Source organism: Podarcis pityusensis (genome assembly GCF_964106645.2).
Source record: "Podarcis pityusensis genome assembly, chromosome: 10".
Lineage (NCBI taxonomy): Eukaryota > Metazoa > Chordata > Lepidosauria > Squamata > Lacertidae > Podarcis > Podarcis pityusensis.
In genome coordinates this window covers 68,971,483-68,986,767 of record NC_138035.1, presented here as the reverse complement: position 1 = coordinate 68,986,767, position 15,285 = coordinate 68,971,483, and the positions used below count along the sequence as shown (strand labels likewise).

Sequence of the window (15,285 nt, the reverse complement as noted above, 5' to 3'; positions counted from 1 at the left end):
TCCTTGTTTCCTTTATTCTCTTCTGGAAAGGGGCTAGAGACTATGTAGGAGCCAGCATTTTCTTTAGATAGAACTGTTGGCAAAGCACAGTTCTATTCAGGTACAGGAGGGCATGCTGAGTATTGTCCATTACAGTCACTTTGAGCTAAGTACAGTGGTGCCTCACAAGACGAAATTAATTTGTTCCGCAAGTTTTTTCGTCTTGCGAAGCACAAAATCCCATAGGAATGCATTGAAATTCAATTAATGCGTTCCTATGGTCATAAAAAGTCCAAACAAAGCCAAATTTGGTACAACAAGAGTTTATTAAGTGCTCTTTAAAGTCACACATACTGTAAAGAGCATTTCAAAAATTGAAGGAACAATAAAAATTCAGAAAAAAGCCACACAAGCTCCCAGATTCTTGCAAACCCCTCCTCACCTGTTCCCCCAGCCACCCACCACACAGAAATTCAAATCCAGAATTTTTTTAAAAAAACAGCAGAGTGGCCCAATGGTCACAGAAAATCATAAAAATGCAGAAAAAAACCACACAAGCTCCCAGATTCTTGCAAACCCCTCCTCAACCGTTCCCCCAGCCACCCACCACACAGAAATTCAAACCCAGAATTTTTTTTAAAAAAAACATGGCCCAATGGTCACAGAAAATCATAAAAATTCAAAAAAAAACCCACACAAGCTCCCAGATTCTTGCAAACCCCTCCCCAACACCAAGTCCTTGAATTCCAAACACCCCAACCCAAAATCCAAAAACCCCCAAAAAAGTTTTAAAAGTTTAACTTACCAAATGGCTGCAAAAGAAGTTTTGGAAAAGCTTCAAAAATCGCCAAAGTCTTCAAAAACCTCAAAAAAGGCTACCACACCGCGTGCTATGAGTTGCTCCTCGAAGTCAAGTCGCAACTGCACCTCTTCAAGCAATGCACCTTGGGTTTTAACGGTTTTACGAAAAAGGAAACAAACTTGCAAGACGTTTTCGTCTTGCGAAGCAAGCCCACAGGGAAATTCGTCTTGCGAAGCCGCTCAAAAACCGCAAAACCCTTTCGTCTAGCGAGTTTTTCGTCTTGCGAGGCATTCGTCTTGCGGGGCACCACTATAAAGATAGATATGGGTATAGGTGTGGGAAATCCACTGAAGGAGCCAACCATCTGGCTTAAAATACTGGTCCAGGCTCTTACTGTATACTACCATAACACCTTGCAACATAAGATGGGGGTCTCCAGGTGTTGTTGAACTACACTTCCCATTATTTCTGGTCAGTGGGTGTGCTGATGAGGGCTGATGGGAGTTCGGAGACCAACAGCATCTGGAGTGCCATAGGTTCTTAACCCTTGACCTAAGGAAACTGCTGGCCTGAATTGCTGTACTAAAGCAAGATGGCTAGATAACATTATTGCAGCTTCCAGCCCTCCTGAGTCTTGCTGATATGAGGAGCCAGTAGATTCTTATCTGACCTCATAAAGCTGCTGACCTTGGTCTGATTCTTCAATTAGAGATTGTAGGCTGATTCTCTGCTGAAACACCTGCCTGCCTCTAGACTCCTAGCCCTAACATATGGCTATAGTGTGAACTTGAGATTTTAGAATCTTATACCAAAACCACAACAGAAGTATCAAAAAAGCAAAGCAGAACAGAATTGTAGAACTGTTACCCTGAAATGTCATCAAAGCAGCCTTAAGTCTGGCACTATATGAGGTAATAAAACAAATTTGCAAAATAAACAGGATTCCTGTTTAACAGATGTGAGAAATTGAGAATAAGACTATAAATAAATTACCCATGATCCATCATTTTAATATTTTTGAATTAATTAATATTTTGTGAAGGAAAAAGTTGAAAATAAAGTGTATACTTTTATGCAAATATTTTTATGTCATCATTTGAAGTTCTCAAAGGAAGATCAAGAACATCCAGTGGATGGATCCAGATCAGGATAAACGGTGCAGGTTCTGTAAATAAGTTGCACTCTGTTTCTAAAGCTTTTGTTCTTTACTGAGTGCAATCAAGTTCATTTATGTTGCGTAGGAGTCAATAGGTGAGATCCAACTAAACTATACATGGAGTAGATCTGTTTAAATCAATGGATTTTGCTCAAGTTCATTTGTTTCAATGAGTCTGCATTGAGAATGGTGTAGTTGGATACCACCCAACAAGGGTTTCAGATTCTCTCTTCATCAGCACAACTGTTCAATGAAGAGGATAAGATTGCATTTAAAGATAATATAATGGGATTTATACAGTTGCTCATAGTTCTCATTTTTGAATTCAGGGATTTCAGAATAGTGTGTTTTGTTTTAGGAAACTGTGTTGCTTTGGAAATTTATCCCTGGGTTTAGCGATGGTGGACAAGCATCCCCAGATGAATGCTGCAGTTCATATTCACAGGGGAGTGCTCATGTGCCCTCTCCTGAAGCTTTCCTTGTTTGAAAACATGGTTTCACATGATATCCAAACTAGGAAGAGACTTGTTTAAGTGCTACTGCCAACAAGGATATTCCTTCCTGAAGACTTCACAGCCTAAACAGACAAGATACAAAGGGGTGGATTAGGTAGAATATAAGAATAGTGGTAATTAAGAGAAGGGGAAAGGGCTAACCTGGAAGGTGAAAGCAGCTTGATAAAGAAGTCCTAATCTGTTCCGCTCTCTATCCTCCATTTCCCTTTTCAAATTGCTGTGGAGAGTCTATGCATTCGGACATATAATCTTGACCATGGTTTATGTTATCAGGAATGACTTGAGGCATTCCTCTGGCTCATGTTCCTTCTCTCCACATAAGGAGAGTTAAAGCATCTGCATCATGCAACTTGGGGAACTATGATTTAACCAAAGTTAGTTTAAACAAAATAAAGGGTAAAACTGGTTTCAGATTCTTTTTGTGTTAACTAATTTAGGTTAAATCAAACCACAGTTGTCAAGAGATTGTACTGTTTTGCATTCAAGGGAGGAAGTTGGGGCAAGAGAGTGTGCAAGTTAAGATTCCTGCAGTTCATTCCAAATCACCTACACCAGGCCATTTCCATTCCTCCAAACCATAGAGTTTGTATTCTTGCCACATCCCACTTCACCATATAATTTCAGTTTAGTTGATATTTTCCTTTATTCCAACAGCACTTTGCTGTTACATCTGAACCAGCAACCCTTTGAGCGAGCCTTCTAAAGCATGATTGCAAACCATAGTTTGATTACTTTGGTTCTATTTTAGTTGAATAAGCATCCAGTTACTTACTTTATGGGGACTCATTTAATAATCCCGTTTAAGGACTGTTAGTGCAGGGAAATAGTTATGTTGATATTGTATGCAACTTTCCTGTAAATAATGAAGACAACTGGGTTTGTCGGCCAAGGGTGGTTCTTCTGTTTGTTCATTCAACATATTGTAGCATTTTGCTGGGTAAAGCTTAATTCAGCAAAGGTCACGCTGACTCACAACCAAGTATGTCCTTTTGGGTTGGGATCTAGTGCTAAAAGTGAGCTTTTATAAAATACTTTCTGAGTATTCAGAACAATTAACATACACTATCTCAAGAATCACAAATGTTCTATAATGTAGGCAGCCATCACAGTTGAGGGTTTGGAAGATAGTAGTTTGCTGTAGGCCATCTTGTGAGTTTGTGAGTGAGGTAAGATTTAATCTAGGAACATCCCAGTTTGTAACTCAAACTCTTAGCCATTGTACTATCTATACTAGCTAGTTCATAGATATATAGGTGCTATTTCTGGAGTGGGATCAATGTTAGACAGTTTTGGAAATACATTGAGGCTAGGTCAGAAGAGGCTTGCCTACCTGTACACTAGGGCTGGGCGATACACTGGTTTGAAGTCCATAAGTTTTGACCTGGCAATATGTCGCAAATCATGGTGGGTGTGCTACACAAAAATCACAATGCGGGGAAAACCGTGAAGCCAGCCAGTGCCTCCTCAGACATCACAATATTTCTGTGATATATCACAATGTTGAAAAACAGATATCGTCCAGCCCTACTGAATACTTGAAATACCATGTTTCAAGTGTGTTCTCCATTATGAAGTTTGAACCTACATGCAGTGAATATAGCTTGAAATTTTGGTACATGAGACTTACCTTACTATCGCTATAGTCTGTTTTGATAATTGGATTTCTGTGTCCAGTGTTAACCATAGCTTTTGAAATATCACAGCGATATGAACTCCTAATGGTGTTAGGAGTAGAATTTCATGTTTATTTTTATGGCATACGAAGCTGTTGGTTGCTACATCTAGGACAGTGCCTACAGAAGATGTAATGAATATTGCATCTTCAGTATCTTCTTAGTGTAGAGGGCCATACCAGGTGGCACTGACCTGTGGAAAGCTGTCACTGGAGATTCATTTGTATACTACTACAACATCTTTCTTCTCTTGCAAATCTTCCTTTTGCACTTTTCCTTCTCTGTACTAGGAAGATGGATAGGGTGTAAGACCTCATGCCAAATTTATGTTTCTGGCATGGGATGAGGGAAAGATAGGAAGCGGAGATTATTGGACTTTTGACTAACAGTGGCTCTGCAGCCACTTATTGCCTCCAGATGGCATAATTTTTTCATATTTGATGCCTCTCTCCTTCCTTCCATATCCTGCACTGCCTGATACAAAGAGGCCTGTGTCTGCTGCCTTGGCTCATTGCCTCATACTACCTCTATAGTACTGGTCCATCAGCAAATTTAGTTCCACACCCATATTTTAGTATGGTGCTATGCTGTAAATATCGATATAATTCACTATTTCCTTGTTAAAAGTTTTTGAGGTGACTGTGACTGAATTAAGAGATTAAAACAATTATTGTTACTAATGTAGTTAAAGCGGGCTAGTTTTAACTTTTAGAGCTGTTTGACATTAACATCATGGTTATGAGATGCCTATTGCTTTCAGGTAATAAAGATGATTTACTACAGTTGGTTGAACAGCTTCATCCAGACAATAGTAATGAATGGATCAGCATCAAACTGGAAAGAGGTATCAAGTGGGATTCCACAGGGATCAGTTCTGAAAGCAGTGCAGGTCGTCTTCATTAATGGCTTAGATGACTGAGCGGACCACAACTCTTAGCAAATAGGTTGGAAATATTTTAGAATATTCTACAATGGCCTTGATAAATTGGATAGCTTGCTAACAATAACATTTAGACTACACTTACATAAAAATTGTATGTGGGATTTAATAATAGGGACTAACATGTTTCTCATGTTCCCGGGTTCATTTGATGTGGCTCAAAATTTGGTGTTCTAAAAGTCTTGGCAAGAAAAATTCAAACCCACCAGCTTTTTATTTTCCTCTGGCTAGAGGTTCTGATGAACGCAGCTAGCCTATTGGCAGGGCTTTGTTGTTCTTTAAATTTAGTTCTGAAAAAATATTTGATGAATACTAAGAAAATTGTGTATACTCTCACTAGTACTGTCTTACAGTTTACCAATGGAGAAAAGTTCCCTGTCAAACTCCACTGTAAACACATTGGTACATGAAGGCAGGATTTTTGAGGCCTGCAAGTCTGTGTTAACATAACTTGTTACATTTGATGTGTTAAACTTTAAGATCGGTATTAGTTTTAGCAACACTGGGATGACAGGATCTCTGTGAATGTAATGACATTTCTTAGGAAGCTGTATATATAAAGATTCTGTTTTAAGTGACATCACTCAGCTTACTTTAAATATATATATCTTGCCCATCCTGTGTCTCTCTTGTAGATCTGTCTTGCAGTTAGCAACAGCCTTTTTTTAAGGATCTGTGAGGCTTTTGTATCCCCCACCACAAAAAAGTCAGTATCTTCCAGTTAGCTTTATTGGTTGTTAAAAGTCATTACAGCCAAACAAGATCCTAGCCATAATTACAGTACCCTTACATTTCATATTGTGCACCGTAAAAGAAAGAAACAAAAAAGCACAGGTTGACATCTTTAGTGGAGTACTACAATTTTTTTTTTAAGCAGGGAGCCATTTAAAACATGAGCTTTAAAGCCAGAACAGTGTTGTAATAGATGCACGCTTCTGAAATAACTAGTGTCTCCTCCTCTTCAGATCAAGATTTTCTCTGCTTAGAAAACCAACCTTTTCTGCATTTTTTCTGGCAGATGTGTCAGTTTCATTCCTGCTGAGGCAGTCAGAACAGATGGTAAGCAATGAAGTAGTTCAGACACACAAGAGGTTTGCTTATCGAACCAATTCCATATATATTTTACAACTAGGGAAAGTTTCTTAGCTGGGAGATTGGGTACAGTGACTTAAAATTTGTAATTCCACACTTGTTTACAGCACCATTGGTTGAGCAATACCTTTCTCTGAGATTTGGTGAAATACTACTTGTGAATGGGTACCTTGCTTTACAAAAGGTTAAATTACAGAGGAGGAAAAGGTTACAGAAATAAAAACACTAGACCCAAATGATATTCAGCGTGCACAGCTTAATGTGCTACAGCTCTAGCTACCTTACTAAAGAGAACTGTAACAGATACTGTCTCTTGTGGCTAAACTTTAAAAAAGGGAGAACAACTATTTCAACAGCTCAAGTAGTAAAGGTTTAGAAAAGGAGTGCTATATACTTTGTGATTCAGGCAGTATTTGGCGGCAGTAGATGTACACAAGTTGTTTTCAGGCTCCTCCTAAAAACAGCTGGTTTGTTTTACACAGGAAACTGCCTGTGGCATGAATGTATATTAAATATTATGAAGTGAGCATGCGTGCATTCACACACACACACACACACACACACACACACACAACTTAACTTTTTAATGTAAATAGTGAATCATGCACATACATATCCATCCTGTTGAGCTACAAATGATACTGCATGTGGGGCTAGAAATGCAGATTAGGGTTTTTAAGATCTTCAATAACATTTTCCACCCTTCATCAAATCATCAGCATTATATAATACATTTAACTGGAATATAACTATCTCTGTTGATTCAAAACAGCATAAGAAACAGGAATTTGAATATGGTTTGAAGAGTTCTCTGTAGGGATTCTCTAAATGGCTTTTATATTGAAAAAAGTCTTCAGTGTGCCTGTATTGGGGTGGATAGCTTGACTTCAGTTAACCATTTAGACCAGGCGTCGGCAAGGTTTACCTTGCCTGGGCCGGTTCACTCCAGTGGAGATCCCTCTGTGGGCCAGATTGCACGCCCACGATTTCCGGCGCCTGTGCAGATGTGATTTCCAGCGCCGTGGAAGCGAATCCCTGCTCCGGTTTAGCACAGGAACTCGCCGAGCGTGTGGCTCAGTTCTGGGGTGGCTCGTGGGCTGCTTGTGGCCCATGGGCCTTTAGGTTGTCTACCCCTGATTTAGACTGCAGTTCTGTACATGCTTATCTGGGAGTGGAGTAGAGTAGATAGCTCCATTTTGAGTTCTTATTTTTTTCAGTAAGTTTGCCACATTCCATATCATTTGTCAATTTTTTTCAAAAAAGAAAAGTCCTGCCAAAAAAATCATCAGCATATTTGTTCACTTTTCTCCTAATATACACTTCTTGCCTACAATTTCCCCTATATAAACATACAAAAACGCATTTTTTTAATCTAATATGTACATTTTTGCACACATTCTTTGGTTAGAAAACTGCATCACAAAATTAAGAGACGTACAAATTTGGAAGGATAGCTGCATTTTGGTTTGCACATTGTTTTCAGAAATGTGAATTGGCAGGTTCACATTAAAATCTGAACTGACATTCTCCATTCCTACTTGGGATTTAGCTCCACTGAATTCAGTGAGACTGTACATCTGTGTAGATATGTATAGAATTGCACTATTTCTTGACAGTATTAAATCAATGATAACCTTTAATGCAGAGACTAGAAATCTAGGCACTGATATCATCACCCAGTTTCAGCATGTGGGCTGGGAAAATATATTTGGTCTGTAGACTGAAGAAACAGGCAATGACAGAATCACAAGTAGCATAAGAAACTGGTCTCCACTTCCTCTGCTGCTGTTGGGACAGACGGAGGAGAGAAAGTAACTGCAGAAGACTTGATGTGGATCAGGGTTTCCCAAAATTGGGTTTCCAATTGTTGTTGGACTACATCTCCCATCATTCTGTGTCTAGGGCAGTTGTCTACTAGTTCCATCTGGTATGCTGGCTAAGATCCTGCCTGCCTGTTGTACCACTGAAGGATCAGCTGTGCAACCTGGGGGCCATATTGGACTCACAGCTGTCACCAGAGTGGTACATGCGCTGGTTATCTCCCTCTTGGACTACTGCAATGCGCTCTACGTGGGGCTACCTTTGAAGGGACTCGGAAACTACAACTAATCCAGAATGCAGCTGCCAGATTGGGAGCATCTGTTGAGACCATTTTGCACTGGTCCTAAAGGCTCCCAGTAAGTTTCCGAGCACAGTTCAGAGTGTTGGTGCTGACCTTTAAAGCCCTAAATAGCTTTTGCACTCCTGAAGGAGTGTCTTCATTCCCATCATTCAGCCTGGACACTTAAGATCCTTTTCCAAGGGCCTTCTGGTGGTTCCCTCACTAGGAAGTTACAGGGAGCCAGGCAGAGTACCTTCTCGGTAGTCTCACCCACCCTGTGGAACGCCCTCCCATCAGATGTCAAAGAAATAAGCAACGATCTGACTGTTAGAAGACATCTGAAGGCAGTCCTCTATAGGGAAGTTTTTAATATTTGATGTCTTACTGTGTTTTAATTTGTTGGAAGCCACCCAAATTATCTGGGCAACCCAGTCTGATGGGCAGCGTATAAATAATAAATTATTGTTAATTACCATCAGGGATGATGGGAATTGTAGTCCAAAACCAGCTGGAGACCCAAGTTTGGGAAACTCTGGTATAGGCTCTCAGTTGGTCACCCTTAGTTTCAGAATTGGCACGTTGAGTCTTCATTTTAAATTATCTTAATGTTCTTTATTTTTGCTACATTTATTTGCTAAAGGAATCTCTAGTCCTGTTTACTGTGAGTAACCATTAAAGCACAATTAAAGCTTTAATACAGATGTTTGCACATAAACATGCACATTTATAAATGAAGGCTGCATGTATTTGTTGAGGGCATATAGTAATGATGCAGTTACTAACTTAATCAGTTTACTTTTAGCAGAAAGGAATGGAATTAATAAGTAACGTGTAAGAAAGTAGTTGAAATAGATTTTACCTTTTTCTAGGATTGACATCTGAGTAAATGTGCTTAGAGACTGTGCTTATTAGAGACTGTTCAGTCTCCAATAATTTAATATTCATACTGAAATTTTAAAAAAGGTAAGCTCTTTTAACTCATACATTTGAAATAAAAATTTTAAGTTTCTCTTTTTCTCTTTTGGTTAACAGAGTTTGTGGATGCACTTAGATGTTTGCAATGAGCACTGTGGCTGGCATGCCCCAGTGTTTTGGATACCAATGCATAGAACTCCATAGTAATCGAATTTATCAGAAACGAACGTCATGAGCATAGTGGTCCCGTTGGGGGTTGACACAGCAGAAACTTCATATTTGGAAATGGCTGCAGGCTCAGAGTAAGTATTGTGGCACAACAGCAAATTTGCAAAATTGGTTCTATCTTACGTTTCATTTTCTGCATCTCTGCAGTGTTGCTGAGTTTCAGTTGATTCACTTCTGTGCATAATAAACAGAATCAAAGTTTGTTGAACTCTACCTGAAATAAATGTAAATTTTACAGTTCTTAGCTTATAGTTTTCCTTCTTAAAAGTCTTGACTTCACTTACATTTCAGTATGTATTGGAGCCCATTTGGTTATGTTCTGACAAAATTGCTATTTTTAAAGTTTTGGCAATTTTTTTTTCATATATAGTGTTCATTTCTACTTTAGCATCTAGGGTGATTCTTAAATTAACATTTATTAACTATTCTCACAGTGAACATTCCCCCCCACCCTTTGCTCTGAGCTATTCAGTTTGGGGTGAAATCAGAATACTGATACATAACGTGCTTATAATAGAAAATAAATAATCAGGAGCACCTTCCTTCAGGGTCTATCTTTATAGTTCCTTAGTACAACCTGTAAAATACCGGTACATCCTTTCAGGATACAGTACTGGCAACACAGGAAACCTGTGGTGCTGTGCTTATTCTGCCACTAGATGTCATAATTTATTGGGGTTTCAGATACTGCTAACAGCATATGGGCAGACTCCTACGCTTCATATGTGTTCTCAGAACCAATAAGAATTATTGATACTTGTGTACTCCTGCCTTGTAATCTTTTTTGTGCTTCTTTGTTTTACAACATTGTTGTCAGTGTTGTTCAAATGGATAGTATTCACTTGATAGTGCACACCCATGCCACTACAGAAACTTTAGTGTTGTTACTGACAGCTTGCCAGACATTTATTTATTTTTGACAGGAGCATAGCAACAAACATTTCCTTCTTTACCTTTATCATAATACCGAAATATTCAGCAATTCGGAACAAAAGGGAAATCTTAATGTTTGTCTTGCTTTTCAGACCTGAATCTGTAGAAGCTAGCCCTGTGGTAGTTGAGAAGTCAAACAGTTATCCACACCAGCTATATAACAGCAGTTCTCATCATTCACACAGTTATATTGGTTTGCCTTATGCGGTAAGTTTTGTTTTTAAAAAGTATTTCTTCAAGGTTCTTTCCAATAAAGAGAACTTTTAAATGTGCCTTGTTTGGTTGATTTTCCGGCTTATTGTGGGAAGTCCTCCACTAAAACAGCCAAAATCATGACACTTATATGGTAGAGTGGTTCTGATACTAGAAGTCTTGTATTCACTCTTTATTACTGTCTTTTTTTTAACAAATGGGTTGCATCCGGACCTAAACTTTCACGAATGGAATGCCTTAAGATCCTCCCAGAGCTGGTTTTAGGGAGGTATGGGGAAGTGCAGTAGAATGGAAAAGATGGCAAAAGTTGCATCTGCGGAAGAGCAGTGACAAGATGGTTTGAGCATATAACACCAATCTTGGCCTGATCGTACTGGCTACCAATTAGCTTCAGGGCACAATTCAAAATGCTGGTTTTGACCTACAAAATCTTAAATGGCTGATAACCGCAATACCTCAAGGATCACATCTACCCATGCAAACAGAACCAGACCCTGCAATTATCATTTGAGGCCCTTCTCTGTGTGCCTGTCTGTGACAGTTCTGAAGGGTGGCAGCACGAGAATGGGCCTTTTCTGCGGTGGCTCCCTGCTTGTGAAATGCTCTCCCCATGGGAGATGACCTTGCTCCTTCATTACATATCTTTAGGTACCAGGCAAAAACATTTCGCTTCTCCCAGGCCTTTTTTAAATTAAACAATCTATGGTCTTTTAAACTGGGGTGGCGTAATTGTTTTTATTTGTTGCTATGGTATGTATTTTTGTGTTTTTAAATTGTAAACCACTCTGTGATCCTTGGATGAAGGGTAATAATAATAACAGTCCTCAATTGTGTCAATGTGCACCAGTGTTTGATGTAATATGGCCCTGGGTGCTGCACCGTAGAACATTAACTGACACTGATACACCTGATCCTGTCAGCTCTTCCTTCAGTGTAGGATAATGGGATCAATCTATAAATATTTTCAGAGTGATGAATAGGCTTGCTTTTCTTCCTGTAGATAAATGGCACCTAATTGGGGACAGTTGCTATACATGTATAAAATAGAAATATGTCATTAGTTAAAGAGGATAAGTCATGCACTTCACGAAAATGCACTCCATTTTGAAGAATTCTGGCATTTCTTCTAGCTAGGTGAAATCTGTATGGGTGCCGAGAAACAAGGTGTGCTTTGTGTCAGTGCCCTTTTTAAAATTCAGCTCAGATAAATTTCTCTGCTTTATTATGTCATGATTGGGGAATGTGAGTGTGCATGTAGAGCCTTGACTGGTACCATGCTTAGTGATGCCTGACAGTTTTCCTAGATAAAGTTATTAGTGATAAAAAGATGTTTGCTGTTCAGATGAAATGTGAATATCAATAACCTAGCGTGCAGTGGAAATTTGAGGAAAGCAACGCTTTCTTCACTGTTTAAAGAATAGTAGAAGATTAATTAAATGAAAATACTTTTAGTGTATACATTAAACCATCCTCTTCTGATCTCTTCTAAGTTAGCCACACCCAGCTGAAGGTGTATGCCAAAATCATGTGAATGGAAATTAACTACTTCTGGTAACAAAACCAGTTGTAGCAGATCTCTCCGGTACACAAGTAATCACATTAGTTTTCAGATACTGATTTTATGCTTAGTGCCTTTCAAAACCAGGATAGTTTGTCATTTGTTTTTTAACATCCCCGTTAAGGTAGCTTAAGCTTCAAAAGTTTGGAAAAAAGTTTATATGAAAGTTATAAAAGAATGGAAGAGAGTGATATGTACATTGATTCTTTTAAAGTAAGCATTCACATGAAAAGAAGTAATATATATAAAACCATCTACCTTCTAAATATCATTTTCCAGGACCATAACTATGGTGCTCGCCCTCCTCCAACACCTCCAGCGTCTCCTCCTCCATCAGTTCTTATAAGCAAGAATGAAGTAGGCATATATACTGCTCCAAATTTTGATGAGACCTCCAGTGCTACTACTATCAGCACTTCTGAGGATGGAAGCTATGGAACTGATATAACCAGGTGCATTTGTGGATTTACACATGATGATGGATATATGATCTGTTGTGACAAATGCAGGTAAAGTAGTGCCATATATGCAAACATTCTTAAATATTTTTCTTCTGTACTACTGAAATCAGCCCTTCTTGTCCCTAATTGCTTAGAGCCATTTCCTTCCTCAGGCCCTTCATAGGCTTTGTAGGGCATTATGCAAATATGGGAGAAAGAGAAACCATCACCATTTTGTTATTGTGATAGCTGCCATTTTGCCTTCAGGATGGAGAGGGGAGGTGACAGACCAGCCAAGCCAGCAAAGACTTTCTGCAAGCGGGGGTCATACTAAGAAGGGTCACGGCTCACAAGTCATTGTTAACCCTGCAGAAGGGTAAGAGGGAGGACTTGGGTAGGAGGAGCTTGACCAACTGTTGGACGGGTTTTCTGGGCCGAGATTAATGCCGTTGGTATTTCTGAGGAGGCAACACATGACTAAAAGGGGTGCATGGAAATATACCAAGATGTGACATCAGTTTAATTGGAAACCCTGGGGAAAACGCAGTGTGTATTTTGGCTGCGTTGTCCCTTGGAACTGAATTTGTTTAAGATTGCTAGACTGCTTTATGAACTGCTCTTATGAAGGAGAATTCAAAAAAACATTTTGGAGTTTGGTTAGGGAAATTCTGTCATCCAAAAAGGTGTGTATGCACAACTGAACTTGTTCACAACAGTGAAGTGACTTGCCTTTTTGAATGTTCATAATTTATATTTTTTAATATTGTTTGAGGTGGAGTAATAGGGTATGTTGATAAAGCAGTGTATTAAATGAGTGATCAGATAGTAGAATGGAGCTTTGGGGGAAAAGAACTTGTAGCAGTATATCCAATGTAAGAGAAATGATGGAAGCTGTGTGAACTTCAAATATCTTGCAAAAGTAACACTATTCTATTTTCTAAATCATTTAAGTGTTTGGCAGCACATCGATTGCATGGGGATCGACAGGCAGCATATTCCTGACATATACTTGTGTGAACGTTGTCAACCTAGGTAAGTCGCCTGTGGTCAATTAAAAAAAAACCCCTGTTGTTTGCATGAGGTTTGAAATTCATAGCTCGAATGTTGAAGTGACTGTTGCAGGTCATCTTCATGTTGTTTAAGTAGATGTTTAAAATTCCTAAACTGTATTGCTAAATTAATCATTAATAGAAATGGAATAATAGAAATAATAGACTTGGGCTACAACCTGGAAATAATATTTCATTGAATTAGCCGATAATGGTGGCTTCCCTGCCATAGGTTATAAAAGTGCCTTTGCCTAGCGGAAAAAATAGTGACTGCTTTTTCAATGAATGACGGCTATTTTGCTATCTTTAAAAAATACTTATATCACTACATGGAACTCTTATTGAAGATCACAGTAGATTTAATAAAATGAGAAAATCAGTTGTCCAAGTGCAGGTGTGAAATAAGGTTTTTGCATGTAGGTCAACTGCTGAATGGGCAAAAATATGGGCCTGATGCTGGGAAAAAGCTGCAATCTTGTACCCTCTTACTTGGAAGTAAGACCCATTGACATGAATAAGTAAGACCTGAGCAGTCATGAATAGGATTACACTGTTATAGTTCCACACAGGAGGTGATCGTATTTCAGCCATGCATACCCAAATGCACAACATACAAGTAGCTTTCTGCTACTACTGTTCTCTGAATTGGAACCATTGGCAATCAACTGCCATTGCTCCGTATCTCATCTGAGGCATAGTTTTGATACCTGACTCCTTCCTCTGTCTTGGGACAGCAAAAAGACATGCAATCCATGTGAGAAAGGGATTTGCTTGTTGCTGGCACTTGGAAGGGTGTGTTGAAAACAGCTCCAATAACAATAATTGGGGGGCTGAATGAAGCAGCCAATCTGCAGCACAGTTTTTGTTGAATGGCTGAAAGACCCTCTTGTTCACTCTCACCACTTATTTAATTCTCCCCTTTTCACAATAAAGTATTATTTATTTTACTTACATCATTTCTTCCCTGAATTTATGAGCTAGGAGAATCCCTTAGCTAAATGGTTCAGCAGTTTCTCCTCTTAACTATGAAACTGGAATACAGGAAGGGACTGCGATGTTTTGGTTCTGCTTTGTTTTGGTACAACTGTTTCATTCTGGGCTTTATACTAAATTGTAAAATTCCTAGAGCAGGGAACTCCCTGCTAGGGAGTTTAAATAGTTATTGTGAATATTGAAAATGAATTTTCATACAACAGTGAGTGGAAACAATCATTTTATATCTCTAATTATTCCATTTAATGTGTAGGAGCTATCTGTCAGAAAGTTTAGATGCTTCAGCAACAGAGTAACATGTATTCAGTTTTATTTCTTTTTTTCTTTTTGTCAACAGGAACTTGGATAAAGAGAGGGCAATGTTGCTGCAGCGTAGAAAAAGGGAAAATATGTCAGGTAAGTAACAAAGTTCTTAAACTGAGATACAATTAGTGAGTGATTCTCCCAAAAGCTACTGACACAATGCTTTTGGTTTACAGCCTTATACTGTTCATGTTACTGCCAGTGGTTATATTTCTTTTTAATTCTGTAGGAGAGCCAGGGTGGTGTGGTTGTTAGAGTGTCATACTTGGATCTGGGAGATCAAGGTTCAAATCCCCACTTGGCCATGAACCTACTGGGTGATCTCGGGCCAGTCTATGCCTCTCAGCCTAAACTACCTCATAGGGTTCCAGTCCAAATCTTTATTATGGCCATAG

The 15,285-nt window shown here is 38.9% G+C and overlaps 1 protein-coding gene across 10 annotated transcripts in view; it reads left to right on the top strand.

Moving 5' to 3' along the window:
• Positions 1-15,285, top strand: part of KMT2E (lysine methyltransferase 2E (inactive)) — a 59,597-nt gene that overhangs the window by 10,205 nt on the left and 34,107 nt on the right. For 4 of the 10 annotated variants that reach the window (XM_081023416.1, XM_081023407.1, XM_081023408.1 and 1 more), the window contains exons 2-6: positions 9,291-9,475; positions 10,427-10,541; positions 12,385-12,614; positions 13,497-13,577; positions 14,925-14,983. In XM_081023416.1, coding sequence (XP_080879542.1) covers positions 9,405-9,475; positions 10,427-10,541; positions 12,385-12,614; positions 13,497-13,577; positions 14,925-14,983 — 556 coding nt within the window. In that variant the 5' untranslated portion in view covers positions 9,291-9,404. Of the gene's footprint in view, positions 1-4,885; positions 5,070-6,030; positions 6,125-9,290; positions 9,476-10,426; positions 10,542-12,384; positions 12,615-13,496; positions 13,578-14,924; positions 14,984-15,285 lie in introns of those variants that run through there. The other 6 variants (XM_081023412.1, XM_081023410.1, XM_081023411.1 and 3 more) reach the window with 6 other exon arrangements.